General features: G+C 40.5%; 1 protein-coding gene across 1 annotated transcript in view; it reads left to right on the top strand.

Moving 5' to 3' along the window:
• Window positions 1-14,237, top strand: part of ADCY1 (adenylate cyclase 1) — a 285,584-nt gene extending 271,347 nt beyond the window's left edge. The window contains exons 21-24 of the mRNA XM_039525110.1: window positions 3,835-3,949; window positions 5,855-5,979; window positions 7,044-7,101; window positions 13,784-14,237. Coding sequence (XP_039381044.1) covers window positions 3,835-3,949; window positions 5,855-5,979; window positions 7,044-7,101; window positions 13,784-13,875 — 390 coding nt within the window. The 3' untranslated portion in view covers window positions 13,876-14,237. The remainder of the gene's footprint in view (window positions 1-3,834; window positions 3,950-5,854; window positions 5,980-7,043; window positions 7,102-13,783) is intronic.
• Window positions 14,238-22,451: the final 8,214 nt, after the last annotated feature.

A 22,451-nucleotide genomic window follows, 5' to 3' on the forward strand; every position in this document is an offset into this window, starting at 1 on the left:
TGTTAAATAAATAAAAAACAAGGCTACAGCTGAATCAATTATTGGGATCAGTGTGGAATAATGAATATTCTGTGATTGTAGAATGCCTCTGATTGATGCTTTTTTTGCCGTTCCTAATTATCTTCATTTCTGTGCTACTGTTAAATGAACGTCAATCCAAACCTACAGAGATGTATTTTTAACATACTTGTGTGTGGTAAAATTGTTGACTCTAATTGAGGTCCTGAGACAGGCAAAAATTGATCACTTGAATTTTGTATCAGTGTGATCACAGGCAAACAAGCAGAGGCATATCAGTATGTCTGGTATAAATGCTCTTTGAACTAGAATCCTAAAAACAAGTGTGTTATTGGGTAACTCCAGCTGTGTATGTTCCAAAAGCTAAATATGTTTATCTCATGTATTGTACATTTGCTAGCAGAGGAGTCATTTGAATTAGTCCAGTACTGAAAATATTCACTCAGACGTCTATAGTAGAGATTTGAAACCCGGGGTCTTAGGCAGAACCTGAACTTGAAGAAAAACATACAAAGCCCAAGATGGGCAAACAAGGACAGAGGTGGAAAATGCCACTCAAAGCACAAACTCTGCTAATTAACAGACCAAGTAAAGAAAAAATAACTAAAGACTAAGAGAAAAGATAAATAAAGTGAGGTATAGCCCGGCATAATGGTTAAAATCATATAGAAATTCTCTTCAAAAATATCCTAGATATTTTTCCATAAAAACAGAGACCATAAAGGCCAAAATTTTAGACAATGAGCTAGATTTTCAGTTCTGCTCTGCTCCCTTTGTGGTGTTCATGCGATACAAAGAGAGTAGAAACTCCCTGTATATCACCTTATGGAGATTTCCTGGTATGAAGAAGTCCTCATCAGGCATAGGTGTAGCCAGCCTTTTATGTCCCTCCTGTTCCTCTCATTTCACCCAGTACTAGAGATGTGTAAAGCTCTGACAAACCCCATTTGGCATATGTTCCCTTAAGGATCATTGCCAGCTGATGTAACTTATTGCAGCCTCTAGGAAGCTCTCACCTACCCAGGGTCCAAGGTGGAACCAAGCACAGAATCAGGCTCCCTGACATTTACCCATCTTCTCAGTGCCAAGTAGATCTCAACTGCAACAGAAAATCTGACCCAGCCTTTAATTTTGCACTTCCAGGTTTGTGCCTAAAATAGATTGTAGTCACATAATTGTGGGTGCAGATAATTCTAAATGAGAGGTGTTAGACATTTGACTATCTGATGCACCCATAAATCGAGTAGCTAGATGTCTAAATCTTTTTTGTTCTTCTTTGAGTAGTGTCCCCATGAGCACTCCATGTGTCATGATGTACATGTGCCCATTCACTCTTAATCAGAGATTTTCATCAGGAGCATCTGTAGATCCGTGCCTGCACTCTAGACACCCTTGTGCCCTGATACTGTAAGAATATAGGGAGGAGCAGACTCACTGCCACTCTAGTTCCTTCTCAACTGCCTGCAGCTTCAGACGGAGCATCACGGTATCCATTGGCCAGCTATGTGCCTGGCTATACCTCACTTTATTTATCTTTTATCTTAGTCTTTAGTTTTTCTTTATTTGTTCTGTTAATTAGCAGAGTTTGTGCTTTGAGTGGCGTTTTCCGCCTCTGTCCTTGTTTGCCCATCTTGGGCTTTGTATTTTTTTCCTCAAGTTCAGGTTCTGCCTAAGACCCTGGACTTCAAACCTTGCCAGCAACAGACATTCAACAGAGAGACTCACATCCACTCCAAATGTAAGATCTGTCCTTTAGTGCTTTAACACCTGCTTTGCTGTGGCAGCGCTTTAACGTTCCTGTGTCCCATCCCCCTCAGGTCGGCAGGGGGCGCAGCAACGTTAAAGCGCTGCTGCGGTAAAGGGCCCTGCAGCGCTTTAATGTCCCTGCCCCATTGCCCCATCCCCACAGCCTCCGATGGGCAGGGGGAGGGCAAAGGGAGCAGTTGCCCAGGGGCCGGCGATTTAAAAGGGCCCAGGGCTCCGGACGCTGCACAGCAGCGGTGTCTGGAGCCCCAGGCCCTTTAAATCAACACAGGAGCCCTGGGCGGCGCGGGCCAGGTGGCCTGAAAGGGCTGGTTGGAGGATGCTGACCCCAGCCCTGCCCCTGCAGCCTGAGGCCCCGCCCCTTCCAGGAGCTGTAGCCGCCTTCCCCCCCACCCCCCCTCCCCCAGGCCCATACCAGTAAATGGCCTAACTTACTTTCACCCCTGTGTATAGTTTTCATCAGGTCCACACTGGACTCTGTCTGCCAGAGTGTACTTCCCCAACAACAGATTCGCCACAATGTCAAACCTTGTTTCAACAATTCAACAATGTTCACAAATCACTGCAAACGCATGCCTATAACTCCTGGGCCATATGGCAGCCTTTTCATTCTTGACTCCTTTAGCAAGACTTCAATCTTGGTGTCTTCAAGCATGGTTGAAAACCATCTACATCCCCAACAATCATAGTCTATCCAAGAAGGTGTCTGTTGCTCAGAAAGTCCTCACTTCACTAAATTGGTAGAAGAACCCACAAAATGGGTGTGTGGGAGTTCCCTTCCTACAGTTTCCTCCCACAAGGATTATCATCCCAGATGCTCCCTGATAGGTTGGGGCTCACAGTTCCAGAAAGTGACAGCACAGGGCAAATGGACCCCTCAGGAGATGAGCCTCCATGTCAACATACTGAAGCTCAGAGCATTTTGTTACACTCGCCAATAGTTCCCACCACACATCAAGGGCCACCCAATCAGAATAACGCTAGACAACAGAACAGCAATACAGTACATCTCTCTGGGGACCACTCTGGACTTCCCCCAGCTAGACATGTCACATCTTAAGCCCATACAGTGAGCTGCCTGCTCACCTACCATGATTTGTCCCATGCCAGCTACCAAAGCCTTCCTGTGCAAACCTTCCTGCCATCCCCTGCACTGGCCCCTCCACCTCTGTCCCACCCTCTACAGTTGTTCCAAGCTTTTCACTTTGAAAATCTGCTCTACCTATTCATATTTAATCTTGACATAATTCAGACTAAATCTCTACAAAGGACCTAGCCCTTGAAGGGTCTGACCAGCCTTCACCTCCTACTGAAAGCAAGGGAGATAAGGCTTCTCCATTCCTCACAGGATTGAGTCCAATCCTGCACCACTCAGGACAACAGGAATGTTGTCCACAGGAGCAGCCTGAAGCCCCCAGAACCCACATAGCTAGCAAAAGCCCCAGTTATTAGTTACCACAAGAAGCAATGCTTACAGCTCTGAGCAAATAGCTGTTGCCAAGCAGCAGGAACACTTTTTTCCACATCAGTTTTGCTTTCCTGGTGTTTACTTGTCTGTTTCTCCTCTCAAAAACACCTGAGGAAGGCAGGAATCCAGAGCATTTGAGTTTCGGACAGAAAAGATGATGATCAAAAGTAAGGACAGCTCTGTCTTGAAGTTTAAGCTGGTAGTAAGTCCTTGGTAAGTCATGTGCCAGAGCTGGAATGCTAATCCATAATAAATTGACAAAGAATTTCAATTAATGGAATATAGAAGGAGGAGCTTCATATAACCTTAGGCTTTGGCCACATCTGACTTCTTGTTGTGATCCCTTTTTCCCATTGAGTATCTGTGTCTCCTGATTTGTCCCCATGACTCCCAGAAGTCAAAAAGAGAAACAAAAACAATTCAGCACTGGAAAAAATAATTCAAACATCTGAAACACAATTGAAAGTTCCATTTCACATTTAGCAAAATAGTTTAGATGCAGTTGAGAATGAAAGGGTATGGCAGTGTTTCATCTGGCTCATACTACTGTGTAAATCTAATGTAAAATGTTATTTTTTATCTAGGCTAAAAAATCAATTGATTCCCACTTGAGTACACTGGCAGATTTTGCAATAGAAATGTTTGACGTTCTTGATGAAATCAACTATCAGTCTTACAACGACTTTGTCCTCCGAGTTGGTAAGTCATGTTTCTAGAGTTAGCCTATAAAACGTAGCATTGCTGTTGGCTGCCTTCCCCATTTTATCCGAAGAGGTTCAATAGTAGAGAATTGCCCATATATTTTAATGAAAATTGCTCATATTCAAGTTTCACTGAAGAGCATGGAACCAGAAGAGTCTAGATCGATGGCTATTTTATCACCAGCATGCTTGCACAACTGCCATTAATTTAAGGGGAGTTACACATACAGAAGGTGGGAATGAAAGCATCGAGATTAAGGGTACTAGTCTTTATGTTCAAGACCAATTCCAGTTTGGTTAGTTACGTGATGCTTAGCTAAAATTCTTTTAGCGTTTCAGTTGCATATGGTTAGCTTTCATTCCCTGTCATACTCTGTTCTCTAATATTGCTGTGCTTTGTTAAACTGCTGCAGCATTCCACTCCAGAGCTAGCTGTACTTCACTGGTGTGTGTACATGTTTTGTGTGCATATATAGTTTGGAAAATGCTTTGGAATCTTTGAGACGGTATCAAGAAAGGCCTTTTAGCTCATTTCCTCTCCTAGTTGCTGCAGCTTCTGCTTCCTCCAACAAATCAAACCCTCCTCGCCCGCTTCCTCCTTTAGCCCTCTCATGCCACACACACAGTCTCTCCTCCACATGAAGAATTGCACTGTAATCCTCACTCCTGAAAGCCAGTTCCCTTCTGCAGCCTTCGTTGCTTCAGTGCCATCCCTCCTTCCGGCCCTTCCTCAACGGTAACTCCATGGCTGTTCTCATCTCAGTGAAATCCTCTAATTTGACATGCTTCCCCCACCCTCACCCCTTTTGTTTCCTAGCCCATTGGTTGAGTTGTGCGCTCAAACTGGAGCGGATCAGTTGTGCACTTAAAGTGGAGTGGATACACTAGCAGCCAAGCGGTGAAAGTGGTCATAGACCATGACGTCAATAGTAAGGAGACGCGAGTCATGCTACAGTCCTGAACTCCCCCACCGCCCAGCAACTGGAAGCTTTCCTCCATCACTGGTACAATAACTTCCTCCAAAGTGTCCTTAGAAGACCACAGTGTGGCTGGCCATGCTCAAGTGTGCAAGGGACAGACAGAGCACCAGGATCCCTCTCCCCACTTAACTTGTGCAACTTGTCATGGGGAAGCCACAATTCTCATCCTTGCACAGGGCCTGAGATCATTAGAACCAGCAGCTGTGCAAGAAACCGCAAAAGGCGCTCCCCACTTCCACACTAGCTGGTGAAATCAGCATAGGGCCTGGGAGCTAATACTGTGCCTCCAAAAAGGAAATGTGTGTGCCAGTTCTGAGCGCTTCTCCCCTGATAGCACTCCCAGGGGAGCCTGTGTGCCTCTGCATGCAGAATATATCCCTTGTCTGGTGCTGGTATCAGAATTTCTCATGTGACCTGCTTCCCCTTGCCCCAACTCTTGATGCTTCGCAACCCAATGGCGGTGCCTGGTCGGTGCATTCTCGCTTAGGAGGCTGTCTCTTAAAAAGCACAATAGAGCCTGTAAGAAGTAATCAAGGGTCAATAACCTCGTGCCATGACATGTGCTACAAAATAGCTGATACATTTTATGCCAGAGGTGATTCTTGCTCTCCTCCTCCTCCCCGCAGGAAGATTGAAATTGAGAATTTCCCTCATGAGATTAGAACAGTTTTTTAATTTGAGTTAAAATAATGTTACATTTCAGGTGTGCTCCGTGTGCCTGTATAGTTCAATTTCTAACACTCTTCGGGATCCTGGGTGTTGAAAAGCTCTAATATAAGATGATGCTATTGTGTACTATGACAGGTAAAAACATTGAAGTCATTTATGGCGAAACCGTTGGAAAGAGTGACTTTTTCTCTTAGATCTATGTCACAGCACTTGAAGCAGCAACAACAAAATAAAAGCCATTGTTCTGATTTTAGGTATTAATGTTGGGCCTGTAGTGGCAGGAGTTATTGGGGCCAGAAGACCACAGTACGATATCTGGGGCAACACTGTAAACGTTGCCAGCAGAATGGATAGTACTGGAGTGCAGGGTAAAATTCAGGTGAGTACATTCCAATCACTCTGTATCAGTTTGAAGTTCCTGTTTATTAACAATCCTATGATTACATTTTCAAGGCTGCTTAGAAAGCTCAGCCTCAGTCTTTTCATGTTTCTTATGAAGGTGGCAACATCCCCAAGGTGATTCAGGTGCCTGCTGTGTAGTTATTCTTCTGTTATCTGCTCCACTGCTTTGAAGTGGTGAAATCAAAGGATCAACAAACCACAAAGGGAGGTTTCACCTTCAAATTCCTGCTGTACTGCACTCCGTTGGATTATAGGCCTGAATCTGCAGTCTTTATGCAGGCCAATCACCCCTCAACTTCTACTTCACTCTGGGAATTTTGCCTGAATAAGGACTACAGGATAAGGACCTATATCAGATTGCATTCAGTCACATCTTGTATAGCTTGTGGAATCTTTCTGGATGAAAGGCGCCGCACACTTGTAAAATATTATTAATCTCTGAGATTGTCCTGAAACAAAGCTGCAGCTCCTAGCACAGACTGAACTTTGGGGATGCCTGTATCTGAACTTCACATTTGGCCAAAATCTCTGTTACTGTAAACTAGCTTCAATGAAGCTGTGCTAGCTTGCACCACTGGAGAATTAGACCCTGTGTTTCTAATGAGAGAACCAAAATCCCAGCTCCTTAGGCCCCATCTCATTATTCATTATTATAATTATTACCACCAAAGCACGTACCAGGGGAAACCAAAACCAATTGTTACTCATTCATTCCATGGAGCATCTTTCATCACAGTTAAAGGAATAGAATCATAGAATATCAGGTTTGGAAGGGACCTCAGGAGGTGATCTAGTCCAACCCCCTGCTCAAAGCAGGACCAATCCCCAGACAGATATTTACCCCAGTTCCCTAAATGGCCCCCTCAAGGATTGAACTCACATCCCTGGGTTTAGCAGGCCAATATGCAAACCACTGAGCTATCCCTCCCCCCATCTATGGAATGGCCATAGAGAAGTATAATTCTGTTTTCTTACCCTAGGATTAACCCTAGGTAATTGATAGGAATGGTAAAATATAATACTGGCTTTTCTTACCCACAGGTGACAGAAGAAGTTCAGCGGATATTAAAGAGGTGCACTTACGAGTTTGTGTGCCGAGGTAAAGTCAGTGTAAAGGGAAAAGGCGAAATGTTGACCTATTTTCTTGAAGGAAAGGCCAACGGAAATAATTCACAGCCACGGTCTTTAAACTTAGAGCGGAAAATGTACTCCTACGGGAGAACAAACATTCAAACCAAACTGGGCACCAGTTGTCCATCAGTGTCCTCAGTCGCCAGCTTTACTGTAAAAGCTGGGCTTGGAGCACTTCAAGCATCAACAACCCACACAAATCAAACATTACATTACCTTCCTTCTGTGCCAGCTGTGAAAGAAGCATAGAGCAGAGAAAATTTGGTTACGGCATTCGCAGTGAACTCAGAGAGCAAAGGTTGCCTGAATTTTCACCAGGAGGTCAAGGATCATAGGCCATGGCATCAACCAAGGATCACTACAACCCAACCAAAGAGAACTTGGGAACTGCATAAACGAACTCTTGGAATGGAACAAATAAGGGCTAGCAATTCTGTTAGGAAAAGTCTAAACCCAATTTTTTGGAAATAGGGAATATTTTCTTGGCATTTTTAAAGGTTAAATGCTATAATTGAAAAAAGTGTACACGTGACACTGTATTTGTGTGTGTATATATATATTAAATCTATATATGCACATATACAAACACTCCTATATAGAGATAGATAATAGAGATTTATATAGATATAAAATATGTATTTATTTACACATCCACCTGCAATGGCATAAGGGAGAGATTTCTCTTACCACCATATCCAGTATTGTTGGGTCTGAGGTTAGTAAAGCTGCTATTAGGAAAGGAGGGTGAGATGATTGAAAATTATCTTGGGCTATAGCAAGAGTTATGGAAACCTTGCTCCACTGCTTGAAATAAGGAAACAAGAATTAGTCAGAGATTGGTAAATGAAGGCTGAATTAAAGCCAACTGCTAAATTGAGGTATCTTTTAAGTTTTATGTGCATGTTCAGTAGCTTTGAATGCTTTCCAGTTACAATTACAGCACAATGCTATGAGCTAGACAAGAGACAGGGCTTAGGAATTTGACCAGATACTAATAAATGTTCTTTCCATTGACAAAGAAGGTTGCTAAAATACTGTCTTTCTGTAGGCCATTTTGGCCTTGTATGAGACAGAGGTGCCATCCTACAAGCACAGCAATATGCTTATGCAATATAGAAACAATCTTTCCTGTTTTATGCACATTGCCAATTGTATTGAAGGTAGAGAACAGTGTGGGACTCTCTTTTTGCAGTAGCAGACTTCCACTGAAAGCACAGATTTTCTTGCTCAGTGAGGATTTAGGCCTGTTGGAACCGTTCAAAGGGCTGACCAGTATCAGTTACAAATGTGCTGTTAGTATTGTTATATTTGTATATTTGCCAATATTTTTTTTTTAAATTGATGCCACTGTTTTATTATATATCCTAATTCAGCACCAGGCTTGTTCTTCTGAGTTACACAATTACAGAAAGTATATACCTATTTTTGAAGATAGGACTCTGAAAGGCAAGCACATCAAACTTTCTCCAAATGACGATCATGTTGGTAAACTTCCCCTGAGTTAGAGGGCTGCTCTTAATTTGCATAAAAGGGAACCTATTTCAGCCACTCTCATGATCTCTAATAAACAGATGCAATCCACAAAGATTACCTGTCCCAGCATACAGTGTTTCATCTTGAGTCAAGATGATGTGGAATGCACTTATGTATTAAAGATGAAGACAGCGGGTCATGTTGCAGAGAGGCCTAGGCCACAGGTAGTCCAGGGTTGCTGCCATACAACACTCCAAGGTACAGGCAGCACACACAAGTGAAATACACATTGCCACTGGGAGAGGCTAGAAGCTAGTTTTGTTTAAAAAATATTTAAATGTGCAGAATGTACAACAGAACAAAACTGTTGTATTTGCTGTACAAGTTTCCTACTATCTAATGCACACGTCAGTTGCACAGTTCCCATCTCAATGCAGGAGCCACTAGAAGTTTATTATTGACTTCACTAGGAACAGGATTGGGTTTTAAATTCTGACTGTGATTCTGATACTAGAGGCTTTTATTTGGAGTAGGCTTTTGTCATGGATAAGTCTGGCTGTCATCTTATGCCACACCCATTACTGTGGTATCCGAACACCTATATTAAGTCTTAAGGCATACACCCAGTCAAGTTCTATAGGCCACTTCTTTTGTAAACTGCGCATCCATATGCCAGTGTGCTTGCAATGATCCTTGCATTCACCCAAGAGTTCAGAAGGAACTCAAATATGAAATTGCAAAGCTACTAACTGTCATATGTAACCTGTCACTGAAGTCACTCTGCACCAGATGACTGGAAGGTAGCTAATGTAATGCCAATTTTTGAAGAGGACTTCAGAATAGATTCTGGCAATTACAGTTCAGTGAGCCTAACTTCAGTACCAGGCAAATTGGTAGAAACTGTAGTAAAGAACAAAACACATAGAAAAACACAATTTTGAGGGGGGAAGAGTCAACATGGCTTTTGTAAAGGGAAATCATGCCTCACCAATCTATTAGAATTTATTGAGAGAGTCAACAAGTATATGGATAAGAGTGATCCAGTCAATATAGTGTACTTGGATTTTCAGAAAGCCTTTGACAAGGTCCCTCACCGTAGGCTCTTAAGGAAACTAAGTAACCATGGGATAAGAGGGATCAGTGGATCAGTAACTGGTTGCAAGATAGGAAACAAAGAGTAGGAATAAATAGTGAGTTTTCACAATGGAGCGAGGTGAACAGCAGGGTCCCACAGCCATCCGTACAGGGACCTGTGCTGTTCAACATATTTATTAATGATCTGGAAAAGGGGGTGAATAATGAAGTGTCACAGTTTGCAGTTGACACAAAATTATTCAAGATAGTTAAGTCCAAAGCAGACTGAGGAGTTACAAAGGGATCTCCCAAAGCTGGGTGACTGGGCAACAAAATGGCAGATTAAATTTAGTGTTGCTAAGTGCAAAATAATGCACCTTGGAAAAAATAATCCCAGCTGTACATATATAATGATGAGTTCTAAATTAGCTGTTCCCACCCAAGAAAGATCTCAGAATTACTTTGGATAGTTCTCTGAAAACTCCTGCTCAGTGTGCAGCAGCAATCAAAAAGGCTAAATATATCCTAGCAACTATTAGGAAGGGGATAAAAAAATAACACAGAAAATATCATAATGCCACTATATAAAACCATAGTATGCCCACACCTTGAATACTGTGTCCAGTTCTAGTCGCCCCATCTCCAAAAGGATATAGTGGAACTGGAAAAGGTTTCAGAGAAGGGCAACAAAGATTAACAGCTTCCATATGAGAAAAATTAAAAAGATCGGGGCTGTTCATCTTAGAAGAGAAATGACTAAGTGGGGATATGATAGAAGTCTATAAAATAATGAATGGTGTGGAAAAAAACAAAAACCAGGGGTCACCTGATAAAATTAGTAGGCAGCAGGTTTAATGCAAAGAAAAGGAAGCAGTTTTTCACACAACTCATCTGTGGAACTCATTGCCATGGGATGTTGTGATGTCAAAAAGCACAACTGAGTTAAAAAAATAACTGGGTAACTTCAGGGAGGATAGGTCTGTCAATAGCTATTAGCTGGGATGGTCAGGGACGCCAACCCTAAATCTTTTGACTGCCAGAAGCTGGCAGTGGAAGATGGGTGGATCACTCCACAGTTTCCCTTTCTGTACACTTCCCCTAAACCTCTGCCATGGACCATTCTTGGAGACAGGATACTGGATCTGCCCACTATAGGAGCTCTTTTGTTCTTATTTTAAAGATTTTTTAATGGAGTCTCCTTATGGACAAATGTTGTCCCAACAGTTGCAGAATGTGGGAGTAAACATGATGAAGTTTGTTTTCAGCTCTCTGTGTAGCCAAATCAATGCTATATTGTGTATCATGGATTTGTAGAAGTTATTTTATTCATTTCTGTAGCAATTTTCAGTGTGTCAGTACAGAGACCGAAAGGCTAGATTTGTGGTTAAAACACTGAACTAGATTGATCTGAGTCAATTCCAGGCTCTGCCACAGATTTCCTGTGACCTTGGCCTAGTCACTTCATCTCTGTGTATTTCTGTCTTCAGATTGTGGATAATAATAGTTCCCTGCCTCACAAGGGTGTTGCTGGGAATAAAATCATTAATTCAAAAACTATAGTGATGAGGGCCCTCTAAGTAAACAGATCACACACATTAGCAAGAACAAAAAATTGCATAATTTAAATTGAAGCAAACTGTATTAATGCAACATTGAGATTGTATTGTTCAAATAAAAAGTTATCAGGAAATGCAAAGGATGAGGTTCCAAGAGCTATGAGAACTTGGTCACATTGCATATCCTGTATGTTTTATAATATGCATTTTATGAAGTAAACCAACCTATGTTAAACTAGACATTTAACCAAAATGGAAAATTCTGTATAGGTGCAATACCATCCATTAACTTATGCACTTACTGACATTGTGAGTTAAACCGTACAGTTTAGGGTCATTCATTCCTACTACAATTCCAGTTATGTCAAATTAAAACCATTTTTTTCATTTATTATTAGTTTTAGTAGTAAATTTACTGTAGCACCAGGAGCCCCAGTCACGGACCAGGACTCCATTGCACTTGGTGCTGTACAAACAGAACAATAAGATGGTCCCTGGCTCCAAGAACTTACAATCTAAATAATTGTCTAGGATGTTTAAAAGCAGGAAATATGAAGGGGAAATGGCCTTGGCATCTAATGTCACTGAAGTGATGGAATGAGGAAGAGTGAATTCCTCCCTTTGCTGTTGCTGTAGTTGGGGGCAATTCTGCAGCGCTGGTTTAACAAGGCAGCAGTACATCGGTTTACATTGTGATGGCTGCATCTTTCCAATGGAAAAAACAGATGGTTTAGAAATTAAAACAAAGTTACAATAGAAACTGTTTTGCAGGCACTACTAGGTACCCACTCTACTAATGTTGTATTAAAAGTGTATTTTTGCCTTTCTGCTCTCGATTCCTAGTTGTCTGACTTACCCAATTTAATTTCTCGGTGTACATTTTTGTATCCTCTTTTGAATGACATATTTCTGTAGTCTCTCCACCCTTTTACGTCCCCATGTATGCCTTTGGCAAGCTTTATGCAGGAAAGAAAATAGCAGTAATAACTGTTCTCAGCCCACAAAAGCATGTGATTCTTCACAAATTTAAGAAATGTCCTTACGTTTCTTTGTGGCAACCATCTGAAGATAATAATTGGCCTGATCCAAAGGCCATGGAAGTAAATATAAAGCTTCCCATTGATTTCAGTGGGCTTTGGATCAGGGCGCATTTCTCCTATATTAGATTTATTATTTTTTCAATTCATGCTCTGAGGTTTTGCACTGGATGATCTTGCTGTAGCCCCATTAAGGGGTCAGTGCTGCCCTTTGATACACATATGTACTTCCAATTTTAATTAAGGGAAGTTACATGGACACATCATGGGCAGAATAGTGTCCTAAGTTTACATTTATTCTTGTGTAGCTGTTGGCTTGAACACTTAACTGGGAGGAGCCCTACAATAAACTGGTGCCAGTTTTGGCAAGATGTCGTTAATGTCTGTCAATTGCAAGCACAATATTTCACATCAGTTTGCATGTTTTCTCTTAAGATAATAGTAATAATTTTAAAGTCTTTCATTCTTTACATAAGCAGATAAACATCAGAAGTCTTCAAACTTCCTTCTCTCTTAGGAACTAATTTCAAAATGTTCCTATGTTATATTTATGTTTCAATGATTATTTTTTATTCTACCATGATTACAAACTGGCATTCAGCTGAATTACTGGCTAGATATTTCCAAACATTTAACACACGGATCGATTAAAAAGCAATTTTACCCAACAGGTAAAGTGCATTGTTTCTCTGTAGATGTTCTCACCTGTGAGTATTGACATTCCATTACCATCACCTGAAACACAAGCACACCTTGTAATAGTGAGCTCTGCTCCCTTTAGGTGAGATTTTGGGAGAGCCTGAACTTTCGTCGGGCCTGAACCTGCATTCTTTGTGCACCCAGAAGTTCTATGGAAATCAGTGAATGTATGGGGTGCAGAAGGAGTTTAGTCCTTGGCCTCGTGCATGCCAGATTGTGCTTTTGGTTACACTAAAGTAAATCTCCAGTAACACCATTGAAGTTGCTCCTTATTTACAACAGTGTAACAGAGTAGATTACAGACTTAAATGTCTTTACTATTTTTGCCTGTATTGTAACCATAAGGCAAAGAAAGTACTTGGGAAACATCTGTGTGTGTTTGTCCTGTGCCATTTCAAAACTGAGGAATTGAATATATTAGTAAGGGGTCAATATGAATAATTTTAATTCATTTGATTATCTGCTTGTAGCACAAGTTAAGCATTTACTCTACCATCAGCAAGTCCAAATTCTGTACATGTTCTGTCCAGTCAGGAGGACTATTTAGCCATAATGTTCTTTCAAGTTACAGTTTTGTATTGCAGTGACAACCAACATTTTTTAATTTGTGATAAAACTGTATTATAATGCCTTATTTATTTGTAATCTTGTACAGTGTTAAACATTGGCCTTTCATGTATTATTCACTTAAGAGGTATTGTATGAAATTTTGTAAATAGTTTTAGCTATGACAGGTTATTGCATGTACACTTGTATAAAAAAACAAACAAAAAGGCACACTTTTAACAAATGTTAATGATTTTTGTAACAGAGGTTTTACATGCGCATGAAGATTATAAATCCTTTGGAAATGGACATCCTTTTGTTTTTCCTTGCAATCTACTGCATGCCACACATGCCTGACTTCAGTAAAACAAAAGAAAACAGTAAGTTTTTCCTAAATATTTTTGACATATCACTTTTGACGGAGTTTAATCCACTAGTTGCATGTGCATTCTGCAAAGCAAAAGCAAAATACCAACAGCAAAACAAAGAGAAACTGTAACCTAATAATCACGCCAACCTCAGTGTTGCTAAATCCATGTTATGGTATATGAAATGTGCTATCGACATCTATGCTATCTTTTAAAAAGTACCTTTTGGTCATTAGAAGCAATAAATTAAACACCATTTACTGTAAAATAAAAATGAATGGAAGTATTAGTTTCTAACTGTGTAACAAGTCTGGCATTCAACAGGTACTGTTTGATTTAGGACAGGCATCAAGGGAGAAAGAGCCATTGTCAAATTCATAAGTGCGGTGAGCAGGCACAATTCATTTGAAGGGAAAAAAAGTAAATTTGGCCCATTGGTGTTACCCAGATTGTTTTTTAATGTAGTAATAAATACTACAGTTATTGTATCTGAGAAATACATTACACAAATACATCATTTTCATATAAATATATATGTGTGTATATAATAAACATTTCATTCGATGGCCTTATTTTTTGACTCATGTTGCAAAATGACCCATAGTTCAAAATATAAGAGTGCTGCATATAATTGTGATAAAAAAAATACGTAAACTTGGCTTTTCTGTGTTGGTTTTTCTGGGACCTCCTGTATAAGGCACCAATCGTACTCCCACTGAAGTCAATGGCAAATCTACCATTGGCTGCAATGGTGCAGTATCGGACCCTGAGCCAGCTTTTGATGTCAAGTGCATTTGTATAACAGATCAGAATCTGTCCCTTTAACTGATTGTAGTTTATGCTTCAAAGCAATTTAATCCCATTCATTGCAGGGAAGATGGGAAAGTTATTCCAAAGCCAATCTCCTATTCAATGTCTCATGAACACTTTAAATCCTTATAACGTTGTGCTGTAATATCTGTTACTATAGCTAATGATATTTGACAAACTATTTACACAACTGCAATTCTGCTACATAATAATTCAATAATATATTTGAGACCACTAGCCACAGAACAGCACTTGAAATCCTTTCAATGTGACTGCCTGGTTAATTAACACTAGTGTTTCCATAAGTAACCTTGTCATCATAAAGGCAGACATCGATCCATGTATCTAAATTGGCTTCATACGTGAATCATTACATCCTATTGAATGACTGGCTTCATATGACAATTAAGGATTTTCTTAACCCATTTAATAGTATGTATAGATTAATTTATCTCAAATTCAGTACATTTTTATTGTAAATGTGATATATTTGTTATGAGTAATGACAGTCTGGACTCTTACACCTCTGCTTATCTCTTCCCCTACTCCCATCATCACCCTAACCCTCTTCTTCGCGTTCATATATTGCTTTTTCCCCCTTTCCATCTAATTTTCTCCCTCTTTCTCCATTTTGTCCCCTTCCTTACCGAGTGTTTGTACTACACCTTACACACATTCTCCTGTCACAGCCATCCAACCTGCCCCATCACAGCCCATGTCGCTGGTAGTGTCATTTTAACTGGGAGCTGCCTGTTGGTACTTATTTCCATTTTTGAACTGCCAGACAGCACCTCACAGGCTGACTAGCCTAGAATGGGCCAGACTGCAGCAAGGGCAAGGACTAGGAGGGCAATTAAAAAGCACAAAGCAGGAAGGGGGTCCAAAATGCTGAAGGGGATGAAAATCTATGGTAAAGAAAAGGAATAGTACTGGTCTGATCCTGCACCCTTTGAAGTTAGTGGTGAAATTCCCAATGGATTTAGTGGTGCGTAGGCCCCGAGTCAGCAAGGTATTCAAGCATGTGCCTAGTTTCAAATGGATTTAGGCATGTGCTTAAAATTAAGTAAGTGCTTAGCTGAATCAGGGCCAAATTTGTATTGTTTGTTTACATTTTCACAATAAAGTGTAAGATCTCTCAGTAGGCTGGTTTTTTACCTGTATTCAGAGTTTTGAACTAATTTGGAATGTTATTTTTCTCTTTTTTTAAAATGTCTGTTTTATAATCACAATATTGCAGACTGTGGCTTAGTGCTGATTAATGTACATGGCCAATGTGCCTAAGCACTTGGCTTTGCTTGTGCCTTACCGTATGGTTTAGGGGACCGGTTCTCCTTTCCACTACTCCAGTTTTATCCACTGTGCTTCCATTGAAATCAAAGAAGTCAGTCATGCCGTCTGAAAACTGGTGGAACAGAATGGAGAGTCAGGCCGCAGAGCTGTATCTGTATAGAGCATTTTTACCACTTCCTCCCCAATTTGATCTAGCACAAACACAACTGCACCAGTGCCATCAGCGGTGGAAGTGCTTGTGTTGTCCACACACAGGAATGTTTACCACCATTATTGTTATTTATCATTAAGGAGCCTGCTTTTAAAAAGTGTTCAGCTCCCATTTAGAAAGCTAAATAAGGGCCAGATTCTCCTAAATCCTCAGCATCCAACATGCTAATCTAGTTTGAGAATTTGGCTGGTTATTTTGGTGCCTAAATGGGGGAGCTGGCCCTATATTGTACAGAACAGACATCTTGATAAAAACACCTATTTCCAATCTACAGTAGCACTCTCACATTTATTAGCACCAATGTAACTGTATCTGTGCTAGACCAATGGTGTTAAAACTGCTAAAAATTCTCATTGTAGACTAGGCCAAGGTGTGGATTAATTACTGCTATTGCACACTCCATTGTGTCTTACTGCTAAAGTGCCTGGCACATGACTTTTGTCCCAGATGTGTTGATGCTGGGAGCAGTTATGACAGATTGGAATTAGCAAATTGAAGTCATTTTAGGCTATTGTAAAACCTGTATTATTTAGAAACCTAGAGATTTTTTTTTCTTCACTTTCAGTTGGAAATCCGAGTGATACATCAATGTGTTCTGATTAAATGTAGATTAAGGTTAATTGTGTGTACTACTAAATAAAATTACTTAATGTTTTTAAAGAGAAGCCCCAATAAAAACCTTCTCTCATTACTCTTGCTTTTGCTTTGATAACCACATTGAACATTTGCAGCCTGATTTTCAAAACTATAGAAACTACTCTAAAACCAGAATTCAATAGAGAACATCCGTTCTTTAGAACTTTAAATCAATCTATAGAATTCCATAGCAACTAGCATGGACATAATTCTCTATGGAATTCTACACGTGGTTCAGAAATTCTATAGATAGGTATAATTTTCTGTTAAATTCTATTAAGTTTTTCCCATAAGTTATAGATGTGCAAATGACCAATTGTTGCACAGATTTGGTGTAATTGTACACAAAAATTAAGCACGCAATTTTGAAAATAAGGCACTGTAACACTTAAAAATAAAAATATGCCTTTCAAAATTACAGCTTTTGGGGACAAATTTTACCTAGCAAACTAGAAATCCCGTAGCAACAACCCTTATTCTGGCCCCGTATGGCCTTTGAGAGAAGACATTCCACAATCTGTGTGACAACTGCCAAGGTGTAATCTGTACTGCAGTCAGGAAGTATGATTCACTTGTTGATGCATTTACACCTTTGATCCATCAATGGTCATATGCACATACACTTGCACAGATTTATGCCTCCATTTGGGAACAGGATGTGAGACTGTTATCAGCCAGAACACAGGTGCATATTAACGCTGCTTTTACAATAAATATTCATTTGGGGGGATCATTTTGCTTATACCAGAATTTGGCCGTTACATTGCTGTAAGACACAATACTATGTGTGTGTACATACTTTTTCATGCACAAACATTTTTAACAGGAGTTAGTAGTACAGGAGCTATAACAACTTGCTTTTAAATGTTGCAGATTTACAGATCTTTGGCCTGCTTTCATGTTCATGTAAACATGCCCTTAACATTTTGAGTTTGTACAATATGTTTTATATTGCAAGTGATTTTCTTTCAATGTTTGTAGCAGGCTTCACTGGGGGCCAGCAGGCCTAGTGGGCAGGCCACAGCTCAACAGTCTCTCAGAGCCTTGGAATGGCCTTGCCAGGCAGTCTGAGGGCCCAGCAGCCAAGTTACAGTCAGTGTGGTGCTCCTGGGGTTCTTGCAATCAGCCAGAGGAGGAGGGAAGGGTAAAGGGACCCAGACCCTTCTGCTCCACCAGCTCCCAGCCCAGGGCCCCAGGGGAAAGAGGGCAGAGAGAGTCTCAGCCCCTTCAGACCTCCCTGATTCTCTCTTTGCTTTGGGGCATAGTCCCAGCACTCTGCTTCCCTCTCAGAAGGGGGTTGGTCAACAATTCAGATAATCAGCTGGGGTTTCCCACCTCACTTTCAGCATCTCCATTTTTCCCTTGTCGGGGTGAAGGGGGGGTCAGGCCCCTAGTCTCCCAGTCAGGTTTTACTCACACTCTATATCTCTGTTTCCCAAAAGCTCCAGACAGTCAGTTTCTCCTTCACTCTCCCCCCCTGCTTGACTGTCCGAGTCCCCTTTTAAGTAGATCCTCCATTTGGCGCATGTTCTGCAGCTGCTGAGGGTCAGGGCCTTCTTGGCCCAATGCTGCTCCTTCACGCCCTTAGCCTTAGTATCAGGTCTGTAAACCCCATCACAATGTTGTACCTATTTTTTCCTCCATAATCTTGAAAGAATTGTTGGTTTAAGTATGAAAAGTCTACTTATTGCATAACACTATGGGCAAAATTCTGCTCACTTTACTCATACAAATAGTCACATTAAAGTTAATGAGGCTATTGACATGATAAGCTTTGTTGCCGTGTCTGCTCCCATTTATAGAGAGGTTGTCCTTTTCAGAAGCACAGTAGTTGACTGACTCTCTTGTATGGCGTTGTTAACATGTATTGCTATGCTCCTTTGCGGCATTTCCCCTACTCTAAATCATTTTTAATATATGGCAGCCTGCATGTATTTTAATTTTCAACTTTCCTTTCATTAAAACAAAATCAATTCCATATTGTTATTTATTAATTTCAACAGCTTGATTAAAGACCCTAAGTTAAATCTGGGCTCTGTGGAAGTCTATGGATTGACCTCAGTGGGGACAGGATTTCACCCCCTGATTTGAATTGTAAAGCAAAAATGCAATCTGAGTTGAACATCATTTGACATTATGGGTTGTCCCCATCTCCTACTAACTGGGCTGTTGGGAAGATTGGGTGTTTAGCACAAAACACAACCAAATTCTGCAGGATCTGGCCCACAAAGTTTAATATGCCTTGTTTTAACTTATGTTTCCCCTCTGAGAAATCCTGGGTCCTTTAAAGTGTCCTAGATGTGTGTTTAAAGAGTGAGCTTGGCTTTGTGCAAAGAGCCAGCACAAGGGCTGAAAGCCTGGTCCCATTAACGTCAATGGCAAACCTCCCATTGATTTCAGTGGAGCCGGGATTTCACCCAACAACTATCCACCCCCTATGTGGTTCTCAAGTAGGACTAAGGGCTTGTCTACATGGCAAGTAATTGCCTGGCAAGCGAGTGTGTGAATCTTCAGAGCAGCAGCTTGCCATGCAACGTCCAATGTGAAAACTGGTACAGCTTGCTGAAGTTCCAGAGTGTGCCTTGACTTACTACACTTTCAAGTGTTGGTGAGTCTTTGTGCTAGCCTCTCTGTGGGCTTGATTTCACCTCACAAGACAGCAAACAAACAATTATAAACGGTTGAATAGAAAAGGGTAGATGTGATGCACTATCCCGGCTTTCTGACTCCTGTGTCTCTGCTTTCTACCACAAACTGTCCCAGACTACGCAGATAGATAGCAAAAATGGAGCGTTATGTTTCACAATCAAAACTGGTCTGTCGTCAGATGACAGCCAGCCATACTATCCATTGTAGCCCCACGGAATACTTGAAAGTATCCCAAAGACATTTAAACTCCTATCCACAAATAGAATGATGCTAAGAAGAAAAAGAGCCAGGCACACACACACACACACAACTTGATTTTTTTTCTTCTGCTGAAAATACATGACATATGTAAAGATGATCATTCAGAAATGATCATTTAGTCTGAGTGTTATAGGGATATTTTCCTCCAAAAATCAAAGCAAAGATTGATTCTGAACTGTGCAATTTTGGGATTAAAACTTCATTTATTCTACTTTATTGTGAGCTAACTTGAATCCAGCCATTAAGTAAGAAGACCACGTTACAGTAATCTTATCTGCTGTTTTACCTGTACCATAGATGATTGCAGTAAATTCGATATGGCTTCCAAACTAACTTGCATACTTTCATTAAAGTATTTGAGTTCATTATCACCACATATACTATAATTCCATCCTTAATTATGGGAAGCCAATCAGACATTTTCTTCAGTTGTATTGGTATAAGAGACGCCAGAAGATCCCGTCAGCCTGATCCAAAATCCACTGCAATCAATGGAAACATCAACTTCAATGGGATTTGTGTCAGGTTTTATATTGAGTCTGCTCCCCAAAGGAGGTTTTGCCATTGACTTCTATGGGAATAGACTGAGGCTCGTTGTGTTGTAATAGAACATCTTTAGGTAAAACAACATGGATATTCATAGCTTTGAGGAATGGACTAATGAGCCAGATGTCATTGTTTTCCAACTACTGTAGCCCACTGATGCTTCAAAGAAAGATTATATACACATACATACACATACTATATATATATATATATATATATATATATATATATAATATTAATACAATAACAACACTGGGTAACATCTAATGTTAGTTTTGCATAAATACGGGTCTATTTTTATGTAAATAGAATACTGTAGAGTATCTTCCACTCTTTTTCAGCATTGTTAAATTTGAGAAGAGCAATTGAATATTTGTCCTATTTTTATGTTAAAAAGTGAATGGGCTGAAATGGTAAATGTGAATGTAAATTTCTTATTGCAACTTTTATACTGAGTGTTTGCACTAATTATAATTTCTGAAATCTAACTAAAAAAATAAAGGAAAAATCTGCTTGAGTAAACAACTGCTGTTTCTTTTACTGCATTCTATATATTAACCACACTAAGCTGTGCTTCAGAGGGCTCACAGTGCTGCTTTTACATTTGCATTCTAGGATTGCCATTGTACATTCAGGATTGCCTTGGACTACAAAATCCTATGGGCCCAATCTGTCTCCCATTTTAGTCAATGGGAGTCTTTGCATTGGCTACAACCTAAGCTAGCTCAGGCCATATGCTCCCATTTATTGAGCTAGGCAAAGGGAAATTCAAATACTGGCAGCGTGTGTCCAGGGAGAAGAGTAGAAGGGGAATGGCAGCTCGATCATATGCTGCCACCCTAACAGCAGTCCTTCCAAGCAAGTAACGTGTATTTAGGGATCCACACAATGTTCAGAATGGGTAGAACAGCTGCTGTGTATGGCAGATCCCAAAGGAACGCTGCGTTGAGTGAATGCTGTATGAAGCTGCACTGGGTTAAAGAGAACTGGTTTAAAAACAGATGTAGTTACACTAGCACAAAACCCCTGTGTGGACATTCTTAAACTGTAGCTTACATTGACTGTGCGTAAATCAGTCCCTTACAGACTTAAGGCCCAGAATAGGGCAGGCTTTTAATCTGAAATAAGAGTGATCACAGGAGGTGGTGGCAGTGCTTAAAATGTGGGAAGACAAAGCCTTGATGCTATGATCAGGGTGTGAAAAAGTGATGGATACTACCAGAAAGCTTTATTCATTAATGGCCTGTTCCAAAGCCCATTGAAAGCAGTTGGGGTCTTTCCATTGACTGTGATGGAGCGTTGATTATCCCCTAGAGGAAAAGTCTGAAGCTATTGAGAAGATAAGCATAAAGAATTTACACTGCTTTGAGGAAAATTCATGCTACATTCACTCAAAATGAGGCCTAGCTTCTGGCCTCTAATATATACAAACAATTCTCACATATGTTCAATGGGGCAGGTGGGCTCAGCCCAAGGCATGGGCAGCAAGAGATAGACAATGAAACACCATTCTCGTCTCTCTTCCTAGTGTCTGATGAGGGGAAGGTATAGCAAAGAATCAGGTTTTGCATTTTGATCTGAAAGCTGAGTGTGTCATGGTCAATCCAATCTGCTTTGGGAAATGGGTTCTGTAGTCAGAGCTTAGCACTGTAGAAAAGGAGATCTCATAGGTACCTTGGAGAGACTGGAAACGTGGAGGCCCCTTGTGATGGAAACCAGTCAGGATTCATGTGAAGGATTCTTTATTCAGCATGCTGGACTGTAGTTCCCAAACACTCTAGCTTGTAACTTAAAGAACACAGCTTATGCTGCACAGTGATCACAATGACACTGAATGTAATGCAATTACGTCTGATTTACCCTGGTATAAGTCAGAGGTGTAGTATCAGACCTTAACCGTTTATTTGCATTCATTTTTTCTATGGAGCAGATTGTCATCTGGTGTAAATCAGTGGAGGTCCACTGATGTCAATGGAGATTAGCAAGTGTAACTCAGCATAAGAGCTGGCCTTTTGTGGTTGGAATTCTTTTCCACATAAGTACCTAATGTCATTTTTTTAATATTAAAATTTGTAACTTTCACAATGTTTCTCTTTAAACAGTCTCAGTGAGACACTTTAGCTCATGCATCTGTGCTGATTAATGACCCTGCTCAAGTACCT

This window comes from Mauremys reevesii, linkage group 2, assembly GCF_016161935.1.
Source record: "Mauremys reevesii isolate NIE-2019 linkage group 2, ASM1616193v1, whole genome shotgun sequence".
NCBI classification, from domain to species: domain Eukaryota; kingdom Metazoa; phylum Chordata; order Testudines; family Geoemydidae; genus Mauremys; species Mauremys reevesii.